Below are 26,208 nucleotides of genomic sequence, written 5' to 3'. Positions count from 1 at the left end.
GATGACTTTAAATTTTACTCTATTAGTTAACAGGATCTTTTTCAGTAGTCCTGACCTTATGTAAGATCACAATTAGGACGGACTCAATTTAAGGCTGTCTAAAACCTCGTTGTGAAAGCGTCCCCTGCAGCCAGTGTTGTTCTGTTCTAGTATGTGCTCGCACTCATTGTCTGGGGCATCGGGGTGTTAGGGGATTACTGAAAGGTGTTGACTCAGGTGTGTGCGCGTGTGTGCGCACAGTTGTCGGGTCTGCCCAGAGCGCTGGTTCAGATACCGGCACCATTCCTCTCCCTGGTCTCCTTCCGCCTTGCCATGTACCCCTTTTGCGTGGCCTAAAAGTCAAGCATGGATATCGGGGGGCTGACCACTGTGGTGGCGAATTCCGCTTACATCAATGCCCGTGGCAGCATCGATGGCTCGAACCCAGCGGCGGCTCGAGACAAGAAGTACCACTCCCGCCTCAAGCTGCCTCACATCACCGTGTGTGAAGACCTGAAGGACACGCTGGATTTGGCTTTTGACAGCATCTGCGTGGAACAGCCCATCGGAAAACGCCTCTTTAGGGAATTCCTGGAAACCAACCAAGAGTACCACGGTGCTTGTCGCCTGTGGCGGGATATTGAGGAGTATGACCTGGCAGAGGATTCGGATCGAGCAAAGAAGGCCTCCAAGATCGTCCAGCGCTACATGGACGCCTCAGCCAAATATTTCTGCCCGTTCCTCTCTGAGAACATCATAGCCAAGGTGAAAGAGGGCCGGGAGGCTGCAGGTGACGACTTGTTTGCGGCAGCTTTGGCCACGACTCTGGACTACTTACGAGAGGCGCCCTGCGTGTTCTACCTGGAGAGCATGTACCTGAAGAGGTTCCTCCAGTGGAAGTGGCTGGAGATGCAGCCCATGGACGCAGACTGGTTCCTGGACTTCCGCGTGCTTGGCAAAGGCGGCTTTGGCGAGGTGTCGGCATGTCAGATGAAAGCCACGGGGAAACTTTATGCCTGTAAAAAACTGAACAAAAAGAGACTGAAGAAACGGAAAGGCTATGAGGTACGTTCTATCTATTTTCGAAGATTATTCTAATTCTTTCGCTTTATGGTTGTCGTCTTTGGAAAATGTCAGCTTTACAGATGCCATGTTTGCTATTCTCACTGGCACGGGCAAAAATAACGTATGGTAATAAGCGTACTGGGTTAGGGTTACCGTACCCCCCTATTTGCTATAGCCTACCGTTCATCCTGTTTAGGGAGCTGGAACCTCGCCCACTTGACTTCGGGTGAATCAACACCCGGGACTGGTCAGCTTTCATTCACAGGCCCGTAAAGACTTACAATCATTATTCACATCTTCAGTGAGTGATGCAAAATAGCAACATTGCTGTCCTTGTGTGTCTTATAGTTTTGAATATCATGTAGCCTACATAAGACTCCATAATAGACCTTTATCCATTTAATAATTGTATAGCCCTTTTGTTTTGAGGCTACTGCACGTCAGTCATATATTCATTCTGCAGATCGTAACTTATTTCTCTGCTCCAAATGTTTTAGCTTCTGTTGCTTGTGCTAATCATATTTGTCCCTACCATAGGCGCGGTATTAAACCCTAAGACAGGGATTGAGTGATTAGTGGGGGGCTTTATTGAAAAGCTCCTCTGAATGGAACTGCTTGGCACAGTTATATCTTGCCCTTGACTTGTCTGAAGCCAATGATGACAAAGTGCTTCACGCTCCACATCGGTGAATTGTATTTTCAACCGGCTTTTCTCCTTCTTCCTCCCCTAGGGGGCGATGGTGGAGAAGAGGATTCTGGAGAAGGTCCACAGTCGCTTCATTGTGTCACTGGCTTATGCCTTCCAGACAAAGGACGAGCTGTGTCTGGTCATGACCATCATGAATGGCGGCGATCTAAAGTAATTTCGTATTCTGAAAAGCTCAAATAATGCAATGGGCCTGGTATCAACTTTGTGTAAAAGCCTGTTACTGTATTTGGGTGTTCGAGCCAACATTTCCACACGTGAAATTTCCACACCATTTCCATTTCCACACCTGGTCACGTGATCAAATAGGAAGAGAGAGAGAGAGAGAGAGAGAGAATACTCTACTCTCGTAATGCTGTAATACTAGGTTACATACAAGAAAAACTGCAGAATTTTAACCTAGTTTCATTTTTTTTCTAAAAACTTCATCAACCAATTTCATTTAAAGCTACCGAATTGTTCTGATAATTGATGTGACAAAAAGTCTCAACATGCTTAAAGCAGACAGATTTCCTGCCAAGATTGCATCAAATCTTGAGCTTCATAACAAATTACGCCACATAGAACAGTATAAAAGTTGTCCCGTTTGTTTTTCGACAGGATGACTACTGTATAAATCCGTTTACATTAGAGATTCTCATTCATCCATGTCATTTCATTCTCAGGACTTTGACTCGATCGAAACTGGACTGCTCTGGTTGTCTCAGAAGACGTTTAGCCTCTCATTGTCATGCAAAAAGGCACCCGTTCTAAAACAACCAGAACAGGCCGTTTACATTACGCAACTCAGTTTAAGATATGGATCTCTAATGGTTACCCGCTGTGTCTCTTCCTTGAAGGTACCACATCTATCTGGTGGATGAGAACAATCCGGGTTTCAACGAAACGAGAGCCTGCTTTTATATAGCTCAGATCATTCAAGGCATGGAGCATCTGCACCAGAAGAGAATCATCTACAGAGATCTCAAACCTGAGAATGTGCTCCTCGACAATGACGGTAACGCTCAAGAATAAGCACAACAGTAAATGCCTCATATTAATGATCGGTGTATCTGTTGGTAGGGAATGTTCGTATATCTGATCTTGGGCTCGCTGTGGAGTTGAAAGAAGGCAAAACGATGACCAAAGGCTATGCCGGGACACCAGGTAACTCTTGAAATGTCATCTTCAAATACATTTACATCTTTTTTTTTTTTACAGGCCTCCACTCTAGTAAATGCATCATCACTGATGAGCAATTTGAAATAAACATTCTGTTAAGTTAGATCCTTTTAAAACAAAAAATAGCATGATGATTCCAAAATTGCAGTCACCCCAATCTTAGGCCATGTTTGACATTGTGTCCCCCTTTTGTGTCTTGCAGGCTACATGGCTCCAGAGATGCTGAAAGGAGAAAAGTACGACACATCCGTCGACTATTTCACCCTCGGTGTGACCTTGTTCGAGTTCCTCGCCGCCAAGAACCCCTTCAGGAATAGAGGAGAGAAGGTTTGCTCGCTGTTTTGTTTTTTTCAAATCCAATCAAACCGCGTTTGACTTTGTCATTTGTTTGACTTTTGTTCAGCTTGAGCGCGAGGAGATGAAAGAGCGAATGCTGACCCGGGAGGTGAGCTACACGGACAACTTTAGCGAGAATGCCAAGTCTCTGTGCAACGGGCTGCTGGCTAAAGAAGTCGATAAGAGGATGGGTTTTAAAAACGGTTGCTGTGACGAAATCAGAGCGCACCCCTTTTTTAGTGACATCAACTGGAGGAAGCTGAACGCAGGTACACTCCCGTCCAATATGTCATTTCCCCCGACTTTGTACACTCACATTGTGAAAGCTGAATCAAATATTTTGTTTACCTTAGCGACTACCTATAATCTACTATATTGATATTGAATAGGAATTAGCAAGTAACGATACCAGGTATCAGTATTGGGCCAATACCTGGCCTTATTTTAAGGTATCGGTACCGGCCGCCCTCTTGTGGCTATTTTATGAACAGAAACTACAAATTAGAAATTCAGAAGAATAGAGAAAATTTCTATTAATTTCTCGCAAATTTTTTTGGGGTAGAACTGGGATGTATAGGTCTTTAAAATGTATCTTTCATAGTTTTGTTTTTATCAGCGGTATTAGTGGTATTGATACCTATTATCAGTATCAGTGAGAGTTGACTACTCATGCTAGTATCGGTCTGGAAAAAAAGTGACAGGGTGGTAGGATGTTTGTTATGATTCCAAAAATATATTATGATTAAAACAAGGTATAATTTGTGTTTATTTCATGACAAACAAATCACATTATATTCATATTTAAGTCTATATATTTATATATCTATTTTAAATATTTTAACTCTGCAGTGTTAATTTATTCATATTTTATAATTAAGCCATATTCTCATTATACTATTATTATTATTAGTGTAAAATTTATTTCTTAATTATGAATAAAATTGAAGTTGTAAAAATATATTTTGTGGGATGTTAATGGCATAAACAAAAAAAAATTGCACACACACACATATATATATATATATATATATATATATATATATACGTGTGCGATTATTATTATTTTTAACATTAAAATTGATAAATTACAACATTTCTGATTTATATAATCTGGTTGTTATAATTAAAAAGTTTTTTTTTTTTACAACAAATTTTTTTTTGATTAACCTTGTTGAGTTGAATTGAGGAATTTTACCGACTAGGAAACAAGTAAATGAAGTCAATCAAATCCCCTCCGCAGGCATCGTGCCCCCTCCGTTCATTCCCGACGCCAGGGTGGTGTACGCCAAAAGCCTGGACGACGTGGGCGCCTTCTCCTCGGTCAAGGGCGTCGCGCTGGAGGACCCGGACAGGAGCTTTTTCGACGAATTCTCCTCGGGCAACATCCCGATCCCCTGGCAGGAAGAAATGATAGAGATGGGCGTTTACGGCGAGCTCAACGTATGGGGCCCCGAGGGTGGGGTCCCCAACGACCTGCGCAGAGAGTCCATACTGGAGCAGCCCAAGTCGTCCACCTGCTGCGTGTCCTAGTGGCTCACTCAGGCAGTGAGGACTGAAATGCTCAGGACTACTTTTCTTTTGTGGGAGCAACAGTGAGGCAGATCGCCAACCGGGAATATCAGTCCTTGTGATATCCTGTCAGGTCAAAGTCATCTTTTTGTTTCTTAGTAATTGCTGTATTCTGCTCAATGACATGCTGGTGATGGATAATCCAAAAATGAAGGACCAGATGGAAAAATACTGTATGATTAATAATGTCTGTTTTTGGGCACAATAAGGAAAATTTCCATGTAGGAAAAATGTTCTGGGCAGGTTTAAAACAACAACAACATATGTAGCATTTATTGAATTGTGTTAAATAAAACTGGGGATTAGAGTGTGGAACTTGTTTTTATTTCTTTTGTAATGTGAAATGAAATCATTAGCACTTGTTTTATGAGGACATACTTCAAGTATTTATTCCTGGATATTTTAATTTAAATTTTTGGGGGAATATATAGAATTTTATTTGCATAATCTTTATCTTTTTTTGTGCTTCAAATTACAACTTTTTTTTTGTAGATCAGAAATACTTTTCATAATAGCCCTACATTTTATATTATATTCTAACTTTATTCTTGCAATTTATTTATTTATTTATTTATTTTTGGGGAGGTTAAATAATATTATTTTTTCTTGCAACCACTTTACAACTTTGTTGTAAATATGATATGTAATGTTTTTTTTTTTACGATTTTTCGTAATATTACGTGTTATTTTTGTAACTTTTGAGTTTTTTTTCCTGGCAATCCAACTTCATTCCTGTAACAACTTGTTTCATAATAATCAGACTTTATTTTAGTAGCTTAACAACTTTTTTTTGTCTCCATAATATTGGAACGACTCTTGTGAAATTACTGTACAGCACCATAATAGTCCAACTTGAGTTTTTGTGCGGCTTTTTTTTTCTAATCATGCAACCACACGTTTCTTTTAATATCACATCTTAACTATTGTAACGGAATTAAGTTTTCTTCCCTTTTTTTTTGAGTGGGGTAGGGGGGGTGGGGGTAATTCTGACGCGATTCCCTTCATTTAAGTAATTTATTTTTGTTAATGGTTGTATCCATATAATATTAAATCCCTTTTGAAGTAATATTGCAAGCTTATTTTTGTCACAATGTACCTTTATTTGTTGTAGAATTCTGACTTAATTTTTTGAAATTTTGTAACTTAAAAAATGTATTTATCCATCTGAATTTTGTCTTGTAACATTGCGACCCCCCCCCCCAATTAAAAGTTTCTCTTGTAATGTTAAATTTTTTTAGAATATTATGACTAAGTATAAAAAACAAGTATATGTAGATTTTTTTAATGGGGGGGGGGCTGTGTGTGAGGGTAGGGGTGGGGGGTGCGCTGTGTTGCCAACCTTTTTGAAGCTCAGAGTTAATTCTTGGCTGCTGATTCGTGCGAAGGGCTACCAGTTTGATACACACGTCTAAAATAACAAATTTGCTCAAATTATCTTTACTTATGTTATTAACATAAGGGCTAGGGAAAAATAGTTTAAGTCAATCACCAAAATGGTTTGACACAAAAGTGCATCATGAAGCTTCATTTTCCCATCACTATTGATCACTTCTAAAAAGATTCATTAGTGACAGCTCTAGTTATTAATAATTAAAGGCGTTCATTTATGTGAAGACATAAATCATGTTAATTTCTCACAATAATTGGAAAACATAAATACCACATTGTTTGTAAAACCCCTGTTTTACTTTATCAAAAGCACTATGAGTATCGGAATGTCCTTTCCGATCGTCACTCCTTGGCCGTGGCCCTGTAAATCCTCACTTCCTGCTGCGGGAACTCTGCGAGCAGGGTTGCGTGGAAAGTGCTGAGGAAGCGCTCGGTGAACCTCACGTCCGACTGGAAGCGACCTTTGTTGGCCCACAGTAGCGCGGTGCGTCCCCCTGGCGGACAGAAGTGGCACATTGTGTCCAGCAGCCGGTCCAGGCCTCCGTGGTGGTAAACCACGTCTGCCGCTAGCACGTAATCGTAGCGGTGGGACAAACGAGGGAAGTCTCGTTGGAGGTGGTGACCCCAGGTGAGGGCCGTCACTTGCGGCGTGTGTCGGGAACGACCCTCGGTGTTCCGCATCAGGTTGAAAGACAGATTTGGTAAAATGGCGGGAAGATCTGTAGCTGTCACGCAAGCGCCTTCGTCAGAGAAGAAGAAAAATGTGGTAGTTACATATTGTAATGTTATACTTGTAAATATAGAATTTTTTTGTTTTTAAAAAAAAAAGAAAATATACTTCATTTTCTAGATAATAGTGTATCCTCTTTTTTTTTTATCATAGGCGTCATCACCATATTGTGATAAGATTGATAATGCAAAATATCATCATCACATGATAGTTTTTAAATTTGTCTATTTTCTGAAACATTAGGTTTTTATTATTTTAACTTTGCAACATTTTTGTGAAATATTATGTTTTACAATATCATAAACATAACTTATGGTAACTTCTTTCGGGGTAGGAGGAATGAATACGAAGTTTGTGAGTTTTCATAAAACACTGTTGCCATGGCAACGCGCTGTTAGCCAGGACACTGTTTTTGAGAGTCTTAACGTGCACGAAAACTCATGAAACTTTGCATACACATCAGGCCTGGCAAAATAACATTTTATTTGTTTATTGTGCGATTTAAACAAATAAAAAATCTCTGGTCTCCTACAAACGTTTGACATAGCAGCCCAGGTTGTGCGTTGCATTTTTCTAAGATCTGCAAACAGTTGGAGATACAGTACTGTATATGTAATACAATGTTCCCTCGCTACTTCGTGGTTTAGTTATTGCGGATTCACTCTATTGCGGATTTTCTTTTGTGACCAATTTGTGACGTCTATAACCTTGTTTCTGGTTAAGGTTCATCAGCGGCTCTATATTTATTCTACACTTTGCATGCTAAAAGTTAAATTTATTAAGTGTAACAATTGTTTAGAAGGGTTTGAGCCATGTGGGGGGGTTCATACTTTGGGAGAGGGGGGCAGATTACGATTTTTGTCCATAACCTTGTTTTCATTTTTTTGTAAGGTTGTGATTTATTTCATAACATTGCAACTTTATTTTCATAAGTTATACATACATTCTTCATAATATTACCGAGTCTCATGAACTTTACTGAAGCATCCACTTGGAGCTGTGACGAACGACGGGTGCCAAATATACTCAAAAGCAATAAGGGATTATAAAGAGCCACGGGATTATGAGCGCAGGTTCATTTAACAATAAACAATACGTCATGCCTGTGTCATGAAATGGATTCATATTCTATATGAAATGGCAATACGGATCGTACCAAGCAAGCTGGCCACTACTGACAGTAAACCAGTGCCTGCTCCAATCTCCAGTACCGTTTTGTCCATCAGGTTGACCTGCTGCTGGTTGTTCTCCAGGTAGTGACACAAAGCTACGGCCTAGACATGAAAAGCAAAACACAAATCATTCTCATTTGAAATTCAAAATGCTCAGCTCATTCAATTCAATAATGAATTTCAACATACCCACAATTCCACATACAAAATTATATTTTCTTCTTCTTCTTCTTCTTATTATTATTATTATTACACATTTGTTGTTTTTAGGGTGTCTGGAAGGGATTGCTTAATGCGTTTCCATTCATCTCAATGAGGAAAGCGGATTTAAAATATGAGTATTTTGAACTCACCCCAGGCCAGACGAGTGCGCCGAAGCTATCCGTGGACTCCCGAATGCTGATGCGATGACCCGCGAAATGGAAGGACTCCATTTGCAGCGCATCATGAATGCTGGATTCCCAGACACGCCGCTTGTCCACCGCTGTCGCGTTCCAGTCTGACGACAACCCAACGAGAGTCCAAAGTCAACATGATAGCTGACACGAGATCGAAAATGCATACTGGATGTGCGTACCATCAATGGTGCTTCTCATCCTTCCTTTGTGGACGTCATCACCTCCCACGTCCTCCTTCTCAGGTTGCTTTCGAAGGACCATCGGGCTTTCCTCCATTTCCTTTTCCTCCACTTGAAAACTGCAAAGGCGCATTTCCATCACTTGTGTTGATTACAGTTCGATGCTGTGCAAAACTTGTAACTTCACAAGCCTTTTTTCCCCCCAATATTTAGAATGTGTTTTTGTAATTTGACAACTTTAACATAGACATTTGACAACACATAATATGCTTTGAAATATTAACAGCTTGTTTGAGTAATTTTTTAATGCAGTAGTCTGACTTGACTTTAGCCTCAACTTAAAAAAAAAGGAAAAAAATCGGACTTTATTCTATAACAACCCCCCCCCCCCACTGTATTCTCAATATACTTTGAAAAAAATAAATATAAATGATAATGTGACTTAATTCTTGAATTTACTTTTTTCAGAATATTGAATAAAAAAAAAGAAGTCTTTATTCATGTGACCTTACAAGAAGCTACAGTATTTTGGAGGATAATATTGTGACTTCATTCTTGTAACCCTTCAATTCTTGTTTTCTTTATTTCATTTTTTAAAAACTTTCTTAGGAATATTTAAATCTAAGCATTTATTTATATTATTTACACAATATTCTTCCCTTTTTCTTGTAATTTTGCATATTTCTTTTTTAATCATCTCAAATGTAATCTTGTAACAGCAACTTTTTTTTGTAAGACTTGATTCTTGAAACTAATTGATTTTCTTCCCCCTGCAGTATTCTGACTTTAGTCAATAAAGTAGTAAGCAATTAAATTGTCTCTTTTCATATTATCACAACTTTTCTCCTAAATTTACAATTATTTTAGGGTGAAAAAAAGACATCCTGGGATTTTCTGACTTTTATCTATGACTATTCTTGTAAGTTTAGGATTTACATAAATCATTTTCATAACATTTTTTAATCATTATTTTGCTGTTACAACTGATCTTTTATATTTAGATTTTTTTAAGTAACATGATTTTATCCTCATAACTTTAAGCTTATTATGTATGTATGCATGTATGTACTGTATATATATATATATATATATATATATATATATATATATATATATATATATATATATATATATATATATATATATATATATATATATATACAGTATATAAACCCGACACTGTTCATCCTCCCTTTTGCTGAATCCCAGAGACAAACATTGCATTGACGATTTATGCATTCATTTTAAGCCCACAAAAAGCCTCGACGGTTTGGAATGAACTGGATTCAGTGTGATAGTCTCTGTAGTCGCCACTGGACCCCCCACAAACACAGCTGCTTTAAGCCCCCTACATCCATGTCAATGACTATTTATTTGCAGTGTGATCACTGACTACAGTTACTTAGTCTTTGCAAAGCAATTAATAGCACATATAAAACATCATCTCACTTGTCACAATTAGCCACACGATGCATTACAAGTACTCCTTGTGTGCATAATATGTTAAATTAAACATACCTTTATTGAAGCAGTTGAGCAGAATATTCCTCCTGTTTTTTTTTGGCTCTGACTGAGCCTCTCGCCCTTGTTCTCGTGTTTATGGGCTGAGACAAAATCGTGGGACACGCCCCTTACCTCCGCCAGGGAGCGAGGATGCTTCATCATCATTCATCAACATCGTCATTGATCCTCATTATCCTCATCATCATCACCGCCACAACTATATTTTAACATTAATATTTGTATTAGTAGTAGTATTTCATGTATTTCTTTTTAACATATAATTTTAATTGATTTATTTATATAATGTACTATAATGATGAATGATCATAATCATCCTCCTCCTCATCATCATCTCCATTATTATATTTTTCCCACTGTGTTAACAATGACAAAATATCATTTGCATCTTCATCAAATAATATTAACCTTTTTTTTGAGAATAACCAAATATCTTGAGGCACCATATGGCAAAGTAAGAGAACATGATTGTTCCATATTGTACAAAAATTGTGCTATATAAATCTGATGCATTATATTATTATCGTTATTATAATTATTGTTAATTGACAAATTGACAATAATTTACAGTTATATAAATATATTCTGTCACAGTATACTTTATATATCCAGTACGGTGCATTTACTGTAGCTTTGCCCTGCAAAAATGGTTACTCTATACTATATTACCAAAGATGGGCGAGTACTGATACCAGGTATCGGTTTAGGGCCAGTAGTAGGCCATTTTTTGAGGTATCAGTACTCGCGATGGCTCCCTCTTGTGCCTGTTTTATGATCAGGAACTGGACATTAGAAATAAGAAGTACAGAAAATTGCTATTTATTTCATGCAATTTTAAGGAAAATTATATTTTGTGATATATAGAGTAAATCTTTATTTAAAATGATCTGTCATTTTTTGGGGGGGGAATTTATGTATAAAGTAGCCTACTAGTTTACTCAAGAGTTGAGTATAAATATGCTAAATTCACACTATCATTTCTTTCATTGACTATCAGAAAAATATATGCGTTTGCAATTAAAAATAAAATGTACCCTATGTTAACTATAAGTACAACCATTACATATCTTGCTGACAGAAATATTAGTTTGTGCAGGTGCGAGCTGCCTGTGAATGGCGCTGGCAGCGGCGTCATGTTCACCAGGAAGACATTCCATTGAAGCCCACAGATTAGCCTTGGGACTATAAAAGCTTTAGTTCATCCACTCGTGGCCTGTAAAGCAAAACACACAATCTGTGAGGTTGTTATGTCAGATCCACACATGTCATCTAACAACATCAAATGTCTGGATATGACAGATGGCAAGCATTATCATCATCATCCTCATCATCATCATCATCATCATCGGTGAGTTTCACTCGGTCCCAGTCATGGAAATGGCATGTGTAATAAGCAGTCAGAGCATTAGCAGCTCTCCTCCTCTGGAGGATTACAGGCAGCTCTATTTCAATTGTCCGCTGCCGCATGAAGACTGATTTACTGCCACACACACACAAAAACCAGCTGTTTTAATTGCTTATTTGTGATAAACCAACAACACACGTTTCTATAAATATGTTTGTCATAAATCCTGCATAAAATTCATCGCAATGGAATCATGGTGTAGACTGGGCAGGGGCGGGCAAACTTTTGGTGCTTGACACATCCATCCATCTGGATTATCCTCACTCCGGTCATGGCTGTGCTGGAGTCTATACCCGGCTGACTGTGGGTGAGAGGCGGGGTACACCCTGAAATGCTCGTCAGCCAATCGCAGGACACCTGGGAATATGAAAAATAAATTGAATGAAAATGAACCAGTGGAAATCAAACATTGCGTTTGAATTGTGGTTCATCAGGAAAATAAACTCATGAGACAGACAAGCCTAGACAAAAAAAAAAAAAGATGGTATCCCTTGACCAAGGTATGTCCTCTCATCAGGTGTCTTCAACTTGTAGCCTAATCAATCAGTCGACCTATTGAAAGGGTGACAAGTAGGGGAGACCGTGCTAGTTGTGTCACGGGTAAGTTGTCACATTGCAATTTTCTTCTCCACCAGAGGGCGCTACGAAAAAGTGGAATACTCGTTTTCTTTGTATAAAGGGTCAGGGGTTGTGTACTGTCTGAGAAGAGAATAGCACATTGTGAGCTGACATGAGTGCCAGTTATCTGTTTTGCACAACCCAAAGTAAAACATTTCAACTTCATATATTTTGATACAGGCGTCACACATAGACAAATTCATTCTAGCAGCAAATCATGTGGATTCGTTAGAGGAGAGATTCAAGCACCTTGTCACGCCTCAGTCACTGCTCTGTTTTAATTGTTAAAATGTATTTTGTTTGCAGATAATCACACTTTATTTTATGCCGGGAAAAAAAATAAAAAAATATATAATGTAATGCAGGTAATAGAAAAAGAGTTTAGAACATTATGAAGTGGTTCAACGCCACAAACAAAATATTAGAAACATCATTGATTCATTTATATTATTTTGTTATAGTTTTTTTGTTACTCATTTCTGTTATATATTATAGCATTTTTTTAAATTCTTTTAAATTTTTTAAATGAAAACATGAAAAATGCACATTTCTTTTTGATGCATATTGTTTTCTTTTGCGGTTGTATTATGGCACACTCTAAATATCTGTAGTAATAGCTGTCGTTCATCTAAAGTAATAATACAGTCGCTAAGATGCATTTATAGTACATCATTTTTCTTCCAACATTCATATTCAGCACAACACTCGTAGTAACAAGAAGCATTAGCTTCAACGCTTTCATATGTTATTGTTATTAAACGGACTTCATCTGAACATAATGTAGGCTATGAAATATGAAGTCCTAACCAAATAACGACCTCCAACAGACAACAGTGCGGTGATGATGGAAAGAAAAACGAGTGCTGAACATTCTAGTTAGGTTTGCCTGCTTGCAATACTGTCGTCTTCAGTCATCTGTACTCCACGGCTCTGGTTACACTTGTACCATAGTACCACCATGTGGACGCAGATGGGAAGTGCAACCACTGTCACCAAGGTGTTGCATTCTCGTGTCCAACCTGGGTTCTTCTTTGCTTGATAAAGCAATAAAAAAATAAATAATAAATAATAAATAATAAAAACAAATAAATAATAATACAAATAAAAATATTTTTTTTCAAACAAATAAAAATTTAAAAAATATATATTTTTAAAAATACTAGCATTAAAAAAAGAATACAAAACGTATACAATGGTGCAATATAAAACTACAAATATTAGGAGAAGGGATTAAAACCTTGTGTTATGTTGCAGGTTAAGCCCAATTTTATTATTTACTGCTGTACAGTGGCGTGCACAGACATTTTTGGGGGCAAGTGCTCCAGGGGAAAAAGGGCACTTTTGCGCATATGGAATACCTTATTGACAATTCCGAGATGACGTCATGAGTCACGATGGCGGTCAATTTGATCAATTTGGTATAATTTGATTTGTGAGGATTATTTTGATTTCAAAATGTGATGAGATGTTTGACTACTATAACACTTGGTGTGGCTTGGAATTTTGGTGTAAAAATGTAGGCCAGTGCTTTTGAAAGTGTTTTGGCAGGCACAGAAGGCCTTACTGGCTCTGACCCCCACCACTGACACGTCTAGTGCACTTGTACTTTGACTGCATGATGCTTGAACCCCTTTCTCATGTCGCTAAATAAGGCAACCAAACTATTAGGAACGCCTCTCCAGTCTCCACTCTTGTAGGTCATTCAATTGTGCAGCTGTACCTAATGTGTTGACCTGATGATTCGCTTACAAGGGGATTTATTACATGTGAGAGTGTGCAACACGCCTGTGCAAAGTGTCATGTTATAAGCGTGTGCTTGTGTGTGTGTGTGTGTGTGTCACAGGACGACAGCTGACAGTGTTGAACAGGTGCCGTGGCGAAGATCTGCTGTGTTTGTATCCACTGTGTGTGTGTGTGTGTGTGTGTGTGTGTGTGTGTGTGTGTGTGTGTGTGTGTGTGTGTGTGTGTGTGTGTGTGTGCGTGCGTGCATATGGCCCAAATGTAAGCATGTGGCACAGGCAAACAGCACGGGCGACAATGGCCGCTTGTGTGTGCCATGCGGGAGGGAAACCCAATACGCAAGGACACGCTTGGAGCTCAATCTGCAGCTGCTTCTTCTTCTCTGCTTCTTCTGCTGAATCAAATCATGGCGATGACACCACGAGTCCTCAGCACGACCAACTGGCCCACCGCAGATTTTATTTTCTCATGCAGCGATACTGTACATGCTATCTATCTATCTATCTATCTATCTATCTATCTATCTATCTATCTATCTATCTATCTATCTATCTATCTATCTATCTATCTATTCGCCCATCCGTCCGTCCGTCCGTCTGTCTATACATCAATCTGATATACAGTACTTGCCGTTGTTTGTGGTGTCCCTCAGGGTCCCCTGCTGTTTAACTTGTGCTTAAATGGTTTGTTTAATGTATCTAAATTCTTAGGTTAATAATTATATATCCATCCATCCATCCATCCATCACCATGCATGAAATATGTTGTTTTATTTATCTGAATTTATTCTCATCCATTTTTCATAGTTTGAGGGTGATATGGAATATTATGAATTTTACTTTTTGGGCCTTTTTGTTGTAAAAGCTTTACTTTTCTGACTTTTTATCATAAAATTACAGCAACATTTTCATAAAACCGTAACTCTACTGTCATAAAATAGCTACTCTTTTTCTTGTAAAATTACGACATTATTCACATAAAATCTTCCTTTTTTTAATTGTAAAATTACTACATTACTGCCATACAACTATATTCTTACAATATTAAGACGTTTTCCTGTAAAATGAAATCATGACATTCAGTTATTGTAAACCTGCTACTGCCACTACTACTTTCAAGCAGCTGTCACAAAGCACTTTACAGAACACATAACATGAAACATTAACAATAATACAATTAACAATAATGCAATCAAAACAAACCAGCAAAGCTTCAACTACAGCGACTCAGCTGCCATGATCACGGCATGCATGACGTCACCGTCTTCGACAAGCTAAGTTTGTAAGTAAACAAAAAGAAAAAGTAAATAAAGTAGGTCTAAATAATAATAATCATGATCGAAAATAATGAGTAATAATGGACTCAATCCATTTATGATTTGACAATAATTTGGGTTTGGGGGGCACATGTGTCTCCTGCCACTGTTGATGATGATGATGATGATGAAGAAAAACAAGTGTCGTCACGGTCACGTGTCGTCATTTGCTCCACGACCCTCGCTCGCGCCTTTTTTTTTTTTCTGTGTGAAACTTAAGAAGGTCCACACACACACTTCTACAAATCGAGCACGCTACGAGAACCCACGCGTGGCGGAGGACGACGATGACCACGATGATGTTCAAGCTCTTATTTCTACTCTGCATACACTGTGAGTGTTAAAAAAATAATAAAAAAGACACTTGTTTGCATGTCGCTCTGTTCAATTAATCTGAAACTGTATGTGCAAGATCTGCAGATGCCGCGCGTTATAGTATCGCAGTTTTTGTTTAGTTGTGATAGCGATATTGTGATATTCATTTCGGATGTAAAAAACAAAAACAAATAAACGGTCATCAGGCAAAATAAAATATGCAAATTGCGTGCTATGTTTTGCAACTTTAATCATGAGTTTAAAATGTTCAATACACTACAAGTTTCTATGAATAAATTTTTTTTGGGGGTGGCTTAACAGTTAGTCTGGGGTCATGTTTTGTTGTTATAACTACAGTTTTAACAGTAAGACCAAAAGTTGACAAATCAGCTTTTTTTTCTTTTTTTCAAGAAACTCTTATTTCACTTTTTGTGAGCGGTTGCGTTTACACTAAACCGACTCTCTGATGCTGCTTGAGATGTGCACGGCTGATGAGAGACAGTCACGTGGTCTTTATGGTCCCCCGTTGACCGCACTTTATCAGGACGAAACTCCCTTTTGAAGTTGGGTCTTTTCATACGATTGCTTTTTCCTGATCTGTTTAGCAGAAGTGGTCCAAATATTCGGAGCGTTCTTGTGAGGCAGAATTTCATGCGTAGTCTACCATTGCATTTGTGAGAAGACGTTACTCATTTCTAACCCTAGCACTCCAAACTCAAACCAGAACTTCAGGCTTAACCTTAGAGCTCAGATTTAATCCTTGAATGTCAAATAAAAGCCGCCTGATAAAATCCAATAATTTCCAAAAATAGATGACCCGGTTTTGATTCATACTGTCGGAATTTTTTCTTTTTTTTAAACATAAAACTGGTTGTTAAAAATATTGTGAAGTGTTTTTAGTATTCTGACCCTCTTGTGTAAGCAAAATGGGTTTTGTTCACAACCACAATGATAAACATATACATCAATTCTTTGTCTCAGGTTTTGCATTGGATCTTGTTAAAAATGGTGCAGGTGTACCTTTACTCACTTACTGTAGTGTACCGTCCATTTGGACATTAAAGTAGAAAACCTTCAAATTCTTTCAGCCGATTCTGCTTCATTCTTCATTCTTCTCTGTCTTCTTGTGTGTGAGCGAGCACTTGAGAAAAGAGGTTATCAGTATCGGGTTGAATCCGCCCCTTCTGAAAGTCGTCCATCACTTTTACATTCCAAAACAGCAGCGCTCCTGGTACCACCAGACACCGCACACACACACACAAACTGGAAATTCCCTTACGAATTGTGTGTTAATGGTAACATGATGAAATATGAAAGAAATTAAATTAAATTCTACAAGGCTTTTGTCCGTCCCGGCATTTCAAAGCTGTCACAAACCAATCTTGAAATCGATTATCCTATCGATTATTCCATCGATTACTCTGTGAAACGTACACAAGCTTTTGAAAGGAAGCTATGCTAAGTTAAGCTCGCGAGAGAAACCGCATGAGACAAGTTTATGCACATGCACAAGGATTTAATGAACAGTCCTGCTTTGCTTCCCGTTTATTAACAATTATTTTGAGGCATGCATTTTTGTGTTGACCAATTTTTGTGGTCGACGCAACCGAGTTGGTTGACTTTATTCCCGGCTTTATCATAATGGTTAACAAGCGATGAATTCTGTCGCCAGTGTGAAAACTGATTTTGGATTAGTGCTTTAAACCTCCACAATCGACGGGGCATGCATTACACAACTGCAACCAGCAGAGGCGCTGTTGATTGACACTCAACTCGTTTGCTGTTATGTCACCAAAATCAAAGATCAACATTAATCTCTGACGTGTTTTTTAATTTGACATCTATGCAGTTTATCAATACGTGCAGAAAGGAACAAATTTGAATTTTGTGCCATAATATAGAAATATTCAGTATGTGCTACTGGAGGGTTGTTTGTTTCTGCGTGCCCTGCGATTGGCTGGACACATATCAACTGGCGCTACAGGAAACGAATGGATTGCTAAAGCAACAATCGTGGAATTTGTTGCCTTTTCAAAACATTGTTAATTTTACTATTTTTCAGGTCCTGTCAGTATGTCAGTGGCAGTGAGCTCTTCTAAAACCAAAGTGGAGGTCCATGAACACACAGGTAAGTGTGCTTCATCTCCATCTTGTTTTTGTTTTTTTCAAACCATCTTTTTGATAAATCTATATTGGCATTCTTTAACAAAAGCTGTTAGAAAAATCATGCTACCTCCAAAGGCAGAATGTAGCTGTACATAAATAAGCCTGTCCTGTCCTTTCAGATGCTGTTCTGTCCTGCGACTTCCGCACCGAGAAGGACCAGAACCCTCGAATCGAGTGGAAGAAGAAAGGAAAAGCTGTGACCTTTGTCTACTTTAATAACAAATTTACCAGTGGGTGATGACATCTCTCCCTATATTCTGGCATTACACGCAACAATTTCTTTTTTTCCCATCACCGCAGGCTCGTACGCAAGCCGGGCCAAGATGGAGGGAGCCACTCTGACCATCCACTCGGTGACACAGAAAGACTCCGGGGAATATCGCTGTGAGGTGACCGCCGGCGACGACCACGTCAGCTTCGGAGAGGCCTCCGTCACCCTCGATGTACACGGTATGCGTCCGTGAGCCACACTATTAGGGACACTTGCACAATACAATGCACAAGCTGCGTTGAAAGAAAATCCATCTTCACCATGGATTCATGTTGGGTTTTAATTGATACTGTTAGACAGGATGGATTAAACATTAGGGTTATAGTTAATTATTATTTTGGCCCTCTCAGCCAGCCCAAAATAAAGGACATAAAAATATTAGAAACAGCTTTCAGTATGATGCATTTTTACAAACAACACCAACATATTAAAAAAAAAAATTACATTATTTTCCAATACCTGCATCAATGTCCATTACTATATATCTTTAATTATTGATATTATATTATATTATTTGTAGAATTTTAGTCACATTTTTATTTAGTATTTTTTATTAATAGTCATATTTTAATTCATTATTCACTTTGAATTATTTCATATTTATTTTCAAAAGATATTTTTTATATATTTATTTTCAATATATATTTTTTATAGATTATAGACGGCATTGATATATTTTCATATTTGATTAAAGTCTTTATAATATTTGAATCATGTGTTTCATGTGACTTAATGAGGTAGTTTAAGATTGGAACCTAGCATTAGAATAGTTAAGAACGCTAAAAAAACAATAGAGCGAGCATTACAAAGCTGCCATTAGCACTATTAACAAGCTAATGTTAGCCCTGGCTAGAGTGACAACATTTTCAAAATTAAAAACCGGGACATTACAAATTTGCTGAAAATGAAATATACAATGAATTCTCACCAGAAACAATTTATAACAAATTTAACCGCTAGTCACTGGTGACCGGTGGTTGCGTAAATGCTTTAGCTAATACTAAATGCTATCTTTGTTGACAGTTCAACAGCGCTTAACAATCAATGCATTCTCCACCGTTTTTTGCTCGGTTCTGGCAGCTATTAAGATGGCTGTGCCATGTACCTTGCGCCGGTCCTGCATTGTGACACTGGAAATATGCCGCCAGAAAAGCTCAGCTTGCGTTGGGTCTGACTTGCAGGACTTTATTTCCCATCATTCTTATACACAGATACAGGAAGTACAGTAGTTTTTCCAATATGATGAAAAAGACGCAAACGTGATTGAGAAAGTAAATAGGAAGGAATTTAACAGTTACATTCTTTTTGAATTGGCTTATAGTATAAATCACTATGACAACTGTGTGATTGACATACTGGTGGCCCAAAACCAGGATGCCAGGATGTGACCTGCGCAAAACGAGACAAGACAATGTGGCTGGCGAAATCCGTCACAATGGGACACAAGGCTCAAAAGTCCGTAAAAGTGAGACGTCTGGTCACCCTAGCCATGGCTGCTAAGTTTGTAGCATGACTTCTTAGAAAATATTTTTTTTTTGGAATGTGCAAAAAATTAAAAACCAAAAAAGAGTTGATACAGGTACTTGTTGAGCAGTAGCTTTGCTAAGTCTGTGTCACTTCCACATCCTCTTATTTCGCCAGAGATTCTCAACATGTAGGTCGTGGACCCAAAAGTTGGACGTGGACCCATTTTGGGTGGGTTTCTGATAGCTAGTAAAAAGCTAAATGCATTTTTATTCTTTTTTATTCTTCTGTAGAATATGAAGACGTATTAAGTTCTCACATAGAACATAGCAGCTAGGTGACAGGAAATGTTAGCGTTAGTCGCTAGTTTACTCTGTAAACAAATGGAGTGCAGCTTAGATAACTTTTGCACATGGGCGTCATAGCTAGCTAGCAATATGCTATTAGCGGTATAGTTGCATTCATTTGAAGCAGAATTTAAAAAACATATTGTACATGTATTTTCAAAGTCTATTTTTAAACAGGTGCTTCCTGGAAAATCCAATTAGAAGCACAAGATGTGGGCCAGAGAGTTGTTGTAGAATTGCGCCACTATTACTGTTTTGAGCTGTTATGTAAATATCAGTGTTTACAGTATTCCGTTTGCGTCCTCAGTGCCGCCCCACATCCCGTCTTGCGAGGTGCCCCACTCGGTATTTGTGGGCTCCGACCTGGAGCTCCTTTGCAAAGACGAGCAGAGCGTGCCCCCGGCGACGTACAGCTGGTACAAAGACAACATGGCACTGAAGGTCTCGTCCGACATGCCGTACAGCATGGACACGCGCAGAGGCACGCTGGTCAGTGAGCTCCCGCTGTGTGACACATGGCGCGCGGAGCACAAAGCACACACTTGTGCTCTCGTATGGACTCGAGAAGGAACACATGTGCAGCTGTTGCTCTTCTTCTCTCTTTTACTCTTCGCCCGGAGCAGAAGTTTGCAAGCATTTCCAAAGTGGATTCCGGCATGTATCGCTGCGAGTCCTCCAACAGTGTGGGGGCGCCCAAGAGCTGCGTGGCACAACAACTAAAAGTTATTGACTGTAAGGATTTTTTTGCCCCTACCTTTCCATGTGTACTCACAAGAGAGATGACATTTTATTTATTTATTTATGGTGCAGATCCGGTGGATATCTCCATCTTGATCGCTGGCGCTTCGGGTTTCGTGATCCTCACGCTCCTCTGCTGCATCTCTGCGTGCGTGTGCCGACGTCGAGGATTCTGCAAGAGTGAGTAATCTCATAGCGCGGTCGCCGTGTATGAACTTTACATCAAGCGTATGAAATGTACAAAAGACAGCGATATATTGGGAACTTATTCAAGGTCATTTGTGACAATGTCCAGAAATGGGGAACTGGTCATGTGAAATAAACATTTGTGATTGGAAATTATGTTTGAAAATATTTGCAAATACATTCAAACGTACTTGTAGGCTTAACTGCTAAAAACGTTGCATTTTTTGTGCAAGCAAAAAAAAAAATAGTTTTTTTTTAGCATTTACCTACATTATACTAATATGTTTGAAAATGAAATATGTAAACAATGTTTATTCTTGTTTCTTATGATTTATTAATATGTCTGCAGCGCAAGATTGCTATTTTTAAGATTTAGCCTAAAAGTACATTTGAACGTATTTGCCAATACGTTTAAACATATTATTTGCAAGTACAGTCAAATGTATTTGCAAATACGTTCGATTGGTTTGAATAAATTGAAATATGTTCAAACATGAGCAGTTCCACGCATCTGTAACAATGCAAATGTCTGACCATCTCCCGTTTTTCTCCCTTCAACCAGAAGAGAAGAAATCAAAAAGGTGAGTTGCTAGTCTTTTGTTTTTCTCAACCACTTCTGGACATTTAAGCAACTTGTACAGTTTATCTTCCAGCGCCAAGTCGTACAACCCTCCTCCACCTCCACCCATCCACAATGTAAGTGTGTTTGTGCTCATATTAAATACAAGACATTTTGAGCCCTGTATTTCATGAATATAATATTTTTTTCCCCCCATTAAAATCCCAACTTATATTATCTGACACATGCTTTGCACGGATCATCCATTAGAGGGCAGTATCACCCGGCTTTTTCCAGCGACCTTGAGAAAGGAGAGACACCTATACTTATTAATTGTGGGAAATGTTCTTAATATGTTTGATAAGTCTGTTTACTATGATATTTTTGACAGTTATTAATGCAAAAATTTAAAGCATTGTGACTGGATGTATCAAATATGACACAAATCAAAAGTCATATGTGAAAGTTGATTTAAAAAAAGAATGTTTGTTTGTTCAAAAGGACCAGTAAATACTCTATTTACAAATAATCAAGAATGTTCTCTCATATATGTCATGATTCAGGCTTTATAAGATGAATGTGTTGCTGCTAATCAAAGGCCCAGGCTAATTCAAACCACTAATTGTTTTTCTGTGTGTTTTTCGCAGATCAAGACCTACAAACCGACTCAGTCCTTCATGATCTGATTTGTGCAATGATGTTTATTCATGTATTCATTTATTGTTCAATTAACTGGACTGTTGTTTAGCCCACGCTGGTATTTTCCTAAAGACCAAAACCTAAAGCAGACGTTTGTCCTAATCTTTGTTGGACCGCAGACACAATTGTGGCTCAAGGCCAGTTTCTGCCAACACAGGGTTCAAATACCTTTTTTTACAAAGATAGTTTGAGTATTTGCTATTTCTGTGAGGAGTGAAGGCGCCAGTATTACAATTATGCTCTCTCACTTATTTTGGCAAACTAACAAATATTCCCACTGCATTTGATCTATTTTTCCACAAACAGAACCTTTATTTTTCTCGGTAATATGTTCATATGCTGTGTTTTACAAAGCTATATGTGTTTGTGTGTAAATGTGTTTTAGTTACTCTCTTTCACTTTTGTTTGCGTGTGAACTAAGAAACAAATGAACGGGTGTCTGCAAACACTGAAGGATCTTTGTATTAATTTCAACATTTATATTTTCACAAATCTCACGTCCTCATTTGAAAAAAAGGCAAGTTGTGTATTTTTATGATATCAATAATGCCCACAAATTCCAATTGTTGATTTTAAAATAACACAATAATTACATTATTAATCAACAAATTCTCGTAATTTCTCAAAATAACACAAAATAACGCCCACATTTCCCACTGTTTATTTACCTTTAAATATAATTATTGAACTGTGTACAATGTGTGCAACATGCAGTAGGTCTTTCACACCAATCTGAGATGCCCTTAATGTGCACTTAGTATGTTGACATCAATATGTTGCATATTTTACTGCTTAACGAGCGTTTCCCATGAGTATATACAGTATACGGTATATTGCCTTAGCAGACCACTATGAGATGAGTGTTGTACTACTGGTACATGGCCACGAGAGGGAGACATTGCACTGAGTGTTGGTGGCCTGATGAAGTAAAAGTGCCTTTCTTCATTTCGCATGAACTGAATGAACAATAGTAGAGTTAATATTGCATTTGATTTTGAGTTCTCCTCTATGTTATTGTTTTCCTTTGTTATTGTTGTCCCTGTCTATTAAAGTTTTGACATGCAATGGCCTCTTGTTGTGTAGTTTTCCTGTCGCACACACACGCGTGCAAAATATTCAAATGTCCCTTAGGAGGGAATTAATGACAAAGAAGGTCTTAAAAAATAAATAAATATATATATATAGAGAGAGAGAGAGACGAATGAAGAAAAAGTTGGGCTCCAGCAGAAAGGACACATTTCTCATCCAGGGCAAAAAGGGCAAGTGCTCGAGCACCAGCAGGGGTCTATCTGTGCATGCGCAATTAACTGGACTGCTTTGAAAGCCAGTGAATTACTTGAGTGAGTTTTGCGCTGACAAGTCTTCCTGTTCTTCTTACATCCCATTTTAAATCCGCTGTGTGCGTGCGTGTAGAAAGCGATCTGTCAGAGAGGGGCCGAGAAGTGTGAAAAGAAGTGTGACAAAACGACAGAGAGTGTGTGCGAGTGGGCGGCGGCTGTCAAATGAAATCTCTGTCAGGGCTGCTGTTTTATTAAGACGCCAGGATGAAAAGATGAAAGTTAGCTCGGCCTCCATCTTTGGTCACACGTTGGCGTGCTCCATCGTGAGTCAGTTCCTGCATAGACTTGGATTGAAGGAATGGAAATCATTGAGTAAACTTGTAATATAAACTATAATATCTTAGTCTTATACTTGTACTACTTTCACTTTATGGTCTTGGACATATTCTTATTCTTTCCCACAAGAAAAAAACCCGAGGTGAGAAACTGTATATTTTCATTCACTGACAGCCATTTTAAAGCATTTTGGCATTGTCAAGACTGACAGGATATTGTGTTAGTTTACTGATTATATACACTGAATCTCTAAATGAAATAAGAAACTATATCTCTTTTCACCAGAAAAAAAAAGAGTTTGATTCTGCCTTTTTCCGTTCTTTTAAGTTCGGCAGTAGAACAAAAGAAGGTTGCACTAAATTCAGCCATTTAGTGGACTCACTGACTCTGCTCATCACACATATCTAAAATGGGGCATCACTGCCATCTATTGGTCGATGTGCATCAGTAAAATTGTTTCCAGGTTTGAAATGGGCTGTGGAGTAGCACCAGATACTGCCCCACCCATCCTCGTAAAAAAAACAAAAACAAAACAAAAACCCAAAACCCTAATTAAAAAAAAAAAGTAAATATATTATTTTCTTTAATTTCTTAATTGTATTTAGTTTTTAAAATTTTACGTAATATGTTATTCATTGAAGTTCTTAACTGCTGTATTTTTATTCCATATATGATCATTATCATTTTAATTTAGTTCTTTTTTTATTTATTTCATTTTCATCTAAGTAATATTTTATCAAATCTAATTTCTTTTTAAATATCCAGAATTTTATTTGATTTATTTCTACACATTTGATTAAATTTAATTCATATTATTTTAGTGTATTTAATTAATTAAAACATTTATTCTCTTTTCAAATTCACTTACCCATTTTATTTTATTTCATTTATTTTTTAAATAGCATTTAAAAAACATATCCTCACATCTTCATTTTAATCAGATTATACTGTATATATATATATATATATATATATATATATAATTTCCTTGAAATTTTACTTGCAGATAAAAAATTGTATTGTATTCCTCTATTTTATGTAAACATTTTCAATTTTAATTTCATAATCTATTAATTTTAAATGCCCCTTTATTTTGCTTTTTCGCAGTAATTTCTTATCTGCAATGTATTTGTTGTATTTATTAAAAACAAATCTCACATGCTTTCTATTTGAAATTTTTGATAATACATTAGAATAAAACAATGAGACATAAATGTCTCCTTGAAAATAAAGAATTACCTTGATCTCCTAATAGCACCTAATTAATTTATTATTATTATTATTATGATGATGATGATTATTATTATTCAGGAGCAGCAAGAGAAATAGCTCCACAGCAAAGGCTTTTATACAAACCAAACAAAATGCAAATGACCAGAAATGACAGACAAATGCAAATCCTGTTTGTGTTCGCTGCTCGCATGAGCAACTTTCATGTAAATCTTACATCACACGGACATCAATCAATGCGTGGATGCCTCGAGGGGATTGTTGCGGTGAAGACCAACAGGAAGTGGACCAGCGACACGGCAGGGATCGGGGCAGGAAAACGCTCACTTCCCGCCGTAGCAAGAAGAAATAGCAACGTTTAAACATTTAAAAGCTCGCAGACGGCGTCCCCTACTGCTCCATGAAATCTTTATGCCGACGCGCTGTCACAATGCCAGGAGGCCTGCTGAGTGATGCTTGGATGTCAGTGGGAGTGCTTTTAGAACAACTTTCACACTCAAGACTGTCAGAATCAATCCCCACCAAGTCACCATCAACCCCACTGCAAAAATGCAGACTGACCAATCAGAGAGCAGAAAGAAGAGAGGTCAGAGATTTTCCGAGCAGTGCCTCATAGAATAAAAATAAAAAAAACACATAGAAGGTTTTCTTTATTGTTTTGATATTATCACCGTTCCAACCTTAAATTGGAGTGAATTTCAGTATCGGCAGGTAGCACTGCCCATCCACTTTGGCAAGTTGAATTTTATATATACATAGTTTTAATGGGTAAGGCGTTAAGGGGACGAATAGGACATGGTGGAAGTGACCTGTGACCTCAAGCTGAAGCACACTTTGGTTCTGCAGAAGGACATATACATACAAAACACAGCAGCGAGCCAATTTTTGAATGGCTTAAAAAACAGAAAGTCAACATTTTGGATGGAAAAAGGCCATTCATAATCAGCCCCCCCCGCCCCCTTGGGCTGCTCTTTTGCTTCCGGACCTGGACGACTATGAATTCTGCTCTTTTCAATTTTATTTTTTTGGGTCAAATTTTTGACGAGTCTGCCCACCTCCGCTGCTATTTTTTTGCTTTTGAATGATTGTAATAGTAGTAATAGTAGGGATGGGCTAGCAGTGATACCCGACCATATTTCGAGGTATCGATAATTGCAGCGGCGGCCGATACCAGAATCAGCTGCCCTCTGATGGCCGTTTGATGAGCCTAGCCTGATGATGACTACAAATGACAAATTAAAATAATAATTTAAAAAAAGGTTTAATTTTTTTACATTTTATTTTATGTATCAAAAGTACTTGTGGTATCGGTGCTTGTTATCAGTGACTACTCA

The 26,208-nt window shown here is 38.0% G+C and overlaps 3 protein-coding genes across 4 annotated transcripts; 2 read left to right on the top strand and 1 right to left on the bottom strand.

The window, feature by feature from the left end:
- The first annotated feature begins 134 nt into the window (after positions 1 to 134).
- On the top strand, positions 135 to 5,131 carry LOC147164489 (rhodopsin kinase GRK1-like). Its single transcript, XM_086090956.1, has 7 exons — positions 135 to 1,044; positions 1,776 to 1,903; positions 2,590 to 2,747; positions 2,813 to 2,896; positions 3,114 to 3,238; positions 3,315 to 3,516; positions 4,488 to 5,131. The coding sequence occupies exons 1-7, from the start codon at positions 346 to 348 to the stop codon at positions 4,775 to 4,777; spliced, it is 1,686 nt and encodes a 561-aa protein (XP_085947082.1). The 5' UTR covers positions 135 to 345; the 3' UTR covers positions 4,778 to 5,131.
- Positions 5,132 to 6,160: 1,029 nt separating this feature from the next.
- On the bottom strand, positions 6,161 to 10,278 carry LOC147164488 (methyltransferase-like protein 21E). Its single transcript, XM_086090959.1, has 5 exons — positions 10,203 to 10,278; positions 8,685 to 8,803; positions 8,461 to 8,606; positions 8,092 to 8,209; positions 6,161 to 6,945 (listed from the first exon to the last, which is right to left on the bottom strand). Exons 2-5 carry the CDS (start codon positions 8,779 to 8,781, stop codon positions 6,548 to 6,550), a joined length of 759 nt encoding a protein of 252 aa, XP_085947085.1. The 5' UTR covers positions 8,782 to 8,803; positions 10,203 to 10,278; the 3' UTR covers positions 6,161 to 6,547.
- A 5,201-nt stretch (positions 10,279 to 15,479) lies between these two features.
- On the top strand, positions 15,480 to 23,079 carry jam2b (junctional adhesion molecule 2b). 2 transcript variants are annotated; one of them, XM_086090958.1, is made up of 10 exons: positions 15,480 to 15,616; positions 17,661 to 17,726; positions 17,884 to 17,994; positions 18,065 to 18,214; positions 20,154 to 20,335; positions 20,470 to 20,578; positions 20,657 to 20,764; positions 21,336 to 21,351; positions 21,424 to 21,466; positions 21,977 to 23,079. In XM_086090958.1, exons 1-10 carry the CDS (start codon positions 15,571 to 15,573, stop codon positions 22,013 to 22,015), a joined length of 870 nt encoding a protein of 289 aa, XP_085947084.1. In that variant the 5' UTR covers positions 15,480 to 15,570; the 3' UTR covers positions 22,016 to 23,079. The 2 variants fall into 2 exon arrangements, with proteins under 2 accessions (XP_085947084.1, XP_085947083.1); XM_086090957.1 differs by having other exon boundaries at positions 21,333 to 21,351.
- Positions 23,080 to 26,208: the final 3,129 nt, after the last annotated feature.

The sequence above is a fragment of the Leptonotus elevatus genome, chromosome 12 (genome assembly GCF_054856555.1).
Source record: "Leptonotus elevatus isolate MCC_2025b chromosome 12, RoL_Lele_1.0, whole genome shotgun sequence".
Lineage (NCBI taxonomy): Eukaryota > Metazoa > Chordata > Actinopteri > Syngnathiformes > Syngnathidae > Leptonotus > Leptonotus elevatus.
Note: the sequence above shows the minus strand (reverse complement) of the source record. Positions and strands in the feature narration are given on the sequence as shown.